General features: G+C 39.3%; 1 protein-coding gene across 1 annotated transcript in view; it reads right to left on the minus strand.

Annotated features, from left to right (window-relative positions):
* Positions 1-1,810, minus strand: part of LOC118751853 — a 4,292-nt gene extending 2,482 nt beyond the window's left edge. Inside the window, exons 1-5 of the mRNA XM_036486681.1 lie at positions 1,803-1,810; positions 1,288-1,745; positions 808-1,186; positions 352-738; positions 4-278 (exon numbers count right to left, since the gene is read on the minus strand). Coding sequence (XP_036342574.1) covers positions 4-278; positions 352-738; positions 808-1,186; positions 1,288-1,619 — 1,373 coding nt within the window. The 5' untranslated portion in view covers positions 1,620-1,745; positions 1,803-1,810. The remainder of the gene's footprint in view (positions 1-3; positions 279-351; positions 739-807; positions 1,187-1,287; positions 1,746-1,802) is intronic.
* Positions 1,811-1,816: the final 6 nt, after the last annotated feature.

The following is a 1,816-nucleotide window of genomic DNA, read 5'->3' on the forward strand; positions in this document are numbered from 1 at the left end:
CGCGGCACATTTACTGTTGCTTGGCTTTGATCCATTACGCATTCAAAGCCACGATCGAGTAATTGCAACCGTTGGGAGAGCGGCACAAATTCACTGACGGTGCTTACGTGCAAGCGAAACTTGTGACACAGCACGAAACGTTGCTGTATGGCGTGCATTTGTTGTTCAACACTGCGGCAAGCAGCATGCGGCACAATTAATTTGAAAAATTCCAACATATTTTTTTGTTCTTCCATGTCTTTGTCGTCAGTTGGCGGCGCGCAGTTCTCTAGCATATCCTATGTAAAAGTACAAAATTACGAATATTTTAAAATAAATTTTAAACGGATGTTTGAAATTTGCCAAGCATACCGCGTAAGTTTCAATGACCTTCATGCACGCCTTCATGTTCTTATCATCTCTGAGCAATTTGAAATATTCATAAGCAAGTTCAGGTTTGTTGCTGCGCACTAGCTCATGACAACAAGTAAAACTGGCGCTTGTTGCCACTTCTGGCGCAGCTTTGGTCAGCAAACGTATATCATCCAACATATCGGGCAGCTGCATTTTAACGACGCGTAGCATAAAAAGTGGCAAACTAATGTCTGTATTACTATCTGCTGGCCAGCCGTATTTGACTTTCATAATTTTTATAACTTGTATCTCATATTCTGTATTAATTTTCAATGCGAGTGGATGTGTGGAGTAGCGCAATTTTACAAGCGGATTTGATATTTCCGGCCAGGGCACTGGTGCACGCTGAAAGTTAATAGTTATTTTAGTTTAGTTATTTTCTTTGGAATTTTAATTAGTAACAAAGGTTTATACCTGCAAAACCAGCAGCGCGCATTCGAGTCGATCGTCTTCGTTGTGCAGCAAATCAATGCACGCCACAGAGCGCCCTAACCAAGTGCTCAGTGAATTGCGATTAACTACCAAAAGCGAAATATATTGACGTAAAGCCTTCACTGGCGTTTTGCCCTTCTCTTGAAAAATAGGATAGAGAAAATCATATACAAGACTTTTCAAATTATCCAAATGAACGCGTTGCAAGATGCAGAGCGCTGTTTCGTCGATTGAATCCTTTAGATAATTATCCAGCGTGAATATTAGGTTATAACGTTTTTTCAGAACGGACAGATCCTGAAGCGCATTAACGAGATCGTGCAATTTAGCAATATTGCGGTCATGCTGACGGCGTACATCGCTGGGAGGACAGTAAAATATTTTGATACAGTATTAAATAGATAGGCAGTAATTAATATTGAACATCCTGTGTGCTCAATTCGAACTTTATTCCAGACTCACCAATGCATAAAACGTATTTCCTCGAATATCTCTGCCACTTTGGTTGCAAATTCCAACCCAATTTCCGGCCAATGTTCAGCGTATTGCAATGTTCTCGTTTTTTGTATACTCCATTCGGCAAAGTATGGCATTAATTTTGGATGTGTCTTACTGACAGTGGGCACGAATTGTCGCAGCCATTGCACTATGTTGAAGGGTTCAATATGACTCGGTATTAAACTGAGAAGTTGACAAATTTCTTTCTCATTCAAATGGGGTAACAAAGCAGAAGTGTGTCGTTTCCAAATCAAGCATGCTGCCGGCATATCTGTCTTAAATAATGCAATAACCATTTTAATCAGATTTGAATGGTATACGAATTTCGACCATTCTGAATTGACCTCATAGGGATCAATTATGGCAAGCGTCTCAAGACGACGTAGTTGTTCATTTATCTCTAAGACATCATCGTTATCATTCTACAAAATGAGATATTGAATAAACCTATATTTAAAGATATTAAGCTATTTTAATACTTCTTCATCCAAAT

The sequence above is a fragment of the Rhagoletis pomonella genome, unplaced genomic scaffold (genome assembly GCF_013731165.1).
Source record: "Rhagoletis pomonella isolate Grant_MI unplaced genomic scaffold, Rhpom_1.0 Rhpom_scaffold_00001, whole genome shotgun sequence".
In the NCBI taxonomy this organism is placed as follows: domain Eukaryota; kingdom Metazoa; phylum Arthropoda; class Insecta; order Diptera; family Tephritidae; genus Rhagoletis; species Rhagoletis pomonella.